Source organism: Chlorella variabilis (genome assembly GCF_000147415.1).
Source record: "Chlorella variabilis unplaced genomic scaffold CHLNCscaffold_28, whole genome shotgun sequence".
Lineage (NCBI taxonomy): Eukaryota > Viridiplantae > Chlorophyta > Trebouxiophyceae > Chlorellales > Chlorellaceae > Chlorella > Chlorella variabilis.
The window spans coordinates 288268-290421 of record NW_005435060.1 but is presented as its reverse complement, the minus strand read 5'-3'; the positions used below and the strand labels follow the sequence as shown (position 1 = coordinate 290421).

General features: G+C 70.4%; 1 protein-coding gene across 1 annotated transcript in view; it reads right to left on the bottom strand.

Moving 5' to 3' along the window:
- The window catches only part of CHLNCDRAFT_49216 (hypothetical protein), a gene marked incomplete at both ends in the record, with an annotated part of 3455 nt that extends 1484 nt beyond the window's left edge, over positions 1-1971 (bottom strand). Inside the window, 6 exons of the mRNA XM_005843605.1 lie at positions 142-182; positions 474-543; positions 820-914; positions 1045-1245; positions 1544-1653; positions 1871-1971. Coding sequence (XP_005843667.1) covers positions 142-182; positions 474-543; positions 820-914; positions 1045-1245; positions 1544-1653; positions 1871-1971 — 618 coding nt within the window. The remainder of the gene's footprint in view (positions 1-141; positions 183-473; positions 544-819; positions 915-1044; positions 1246-1543; positions 1654-1870) is intronic.
- Between the last annotated feature and the right edge of the window lie 183 nt (positions 1972-2154).

Genomic DNA, 2154 nt, shown 5'->3' with positions numbered 1-2154 from the left:
CGCGGCTGGGAGGAGAGAGAAGCCGCCGCCGCTGCCGGCTGGCAACGGGCACGGCCGCGCAGGCGGGGCAAGGCGGGGCGAGGCGCTTGTGCGTGCCTGGAGGAAGATGAGGGGGATGCCTCGCTGGCTGCACAGCTGCACAAAGTGTGCGCCCTTGAGTGCGGCCTCAGAAAACAGGATGCCTGCGGGCACGCGCGGCGAGGCGAGCGGGAGGGCAGGGAGGGCCTCAGCTGGGTGGCGTGGCGGGTGCGTGCTGGCATGTGCTGGCGTGTGCTGGCGTGTGTGTGCTGGTGGTGTGGGACTGCACGTGCGCTGGCGCGGGCTGGCGGTGATGCTGGTAAGAGCTGGTGAAATGGGGCGGGAGCAGGCAGGCTGCCAAGCTAGGCCCCTGCCCAGCACCCCGCTGGCGCACTGCTGCCACGCCGAGGCGCCAGCCCGGCGCCGCGCCGCCGCCGCCGCCGTCACCCACGCACCGTTGTTTGCCACGATGCCGACGGGCATGCCGTACAGGCTGCCAAAGCCGGTCACCAGGGTGCGGCCGTACTGCGGGCCAGGGGCAGCCAAAGCCGGAATGAGCAGCAGCGGGGGCAGGCAGCGCTGCCGGCGTTGCGTTGTGAGGGGCACCTCGCCCCGCCAGCACCAGTGGTGGCAGAGACCTGCCTCACACACCTACCAAACACTCCCCCGCCACCTCCCACCCACACACCCACACACCAACCCCACCCACCCTGCCATCTACCCACCCTCCCACCCACCCACCCACACACAAACCAACGCCACCCACTGGTGCCATCCACACCCACCAGCCCACCCACCCACCTGCGCCTTGAATTCGTGGAAGCGGGAGCCATCCAGCAGCCGCGCCAGCACCGCCCGCACATCAAAGGGCTGCTTGGGGTCGGCCGGGATCACGCCTGCCAGGTGGTGGACAGGGTGGGCGCAGGCGGGGAAGCGCCAGTGTGTGTGTGTGTGTGTGTGCTTTGCAGGCAAGCCCCGGAGGCAGCAGCAGCAAACTGGCGGCTGGTGGCAGCAGCAGGGGCGCACCCCGCAGCTCATCTGGTGGGAACCGCGGCTCCTGCCAGCCGCCGGCGGCGCGGGCAGGCGTCGGCGGCTGCCCGTGCCAGGGCGCCGCCGCCGCTGCCGCCGCCGCCGCCGCCGGGTGCGGTGGGGAGTTGAGGTGAGACAGGATGCTGCGGGCCAGGCTGAGGGCGTGCTGCTCGTTCTCGGCGAGGTGGTCGGTCACGCCTGCATGCCACATGGGCAGCCGGGAAAGCAGATGGTAGGCACATGCACGAGCGAGCAGCCGGGCGGGACAACCAGCCAGGATGGAATGGCCGTCCTTTGGCCGTCCCTTTTGTGTTTGTGTGCGGGACGCGTGTGGGGTCGTCCAGCAGCCGCCCCTGCTGCCAAGACATCCAGCCACACACCCCAGCTGCTGCTCCACCTCCGCGCTGCTCCGCCAGGGCGGCGCTGCAGCAGCGGCAGCAGCTGGGCAAATCGCTGGAGCTGCCTGCTGTGGTGCCCCGGCCCGCCCCACGCGCACCGCTGGTGGAGCAGTGCAGCTCGGCGCCTCCCAGCTCCTCGGCAGTCACATCCTCCCCGGTGGCGGCCTTGACCAGCGGCGGGCCTCCCAGGAAGATGGTACCGTTGCCCCTGCACAGCAATGGAAGAAAGGAGAAGGCGAGAAGAAAGGAAAAGGTGCGAAGAAAGGAAACGGTAGGAAGAATGCAAGGAAGGTCGTGGAGCACCGGTTGAGGAAGCCAGCCGGGTGCAGGCGTCCCACTGGGCCGGACAGGGCCGGCGCACGAGCGCTCCTGGCCTGCCTTCCCTCCAGTACCGTCTCAGTACTGTCGGTCCCGCACCGCCTCACCGCACGATCACGCTCTCGTCCGCCATCGCGGGCACGTAGGCACCCCCTGCGGTACAGCTGCCCAGTACCACAGCCACTTGCGGGATACCCTCCGCCGACATGCGTGCCTGCAGCGAGTGCAGGGCGGGGCGGCTGGCGTGGTGGGGAGGGCATGGCGAGGGGCGCCACCGCTGGCTTCCGGCTGTCCGCGACAGACCGCAGCCCAGGGACGGGCCATCAGCCTCCCGCCCCAGCCCAGCTTGCTGCTGCTGGTCATCCCTGCCCACCCCCCCACCGCCACCCCA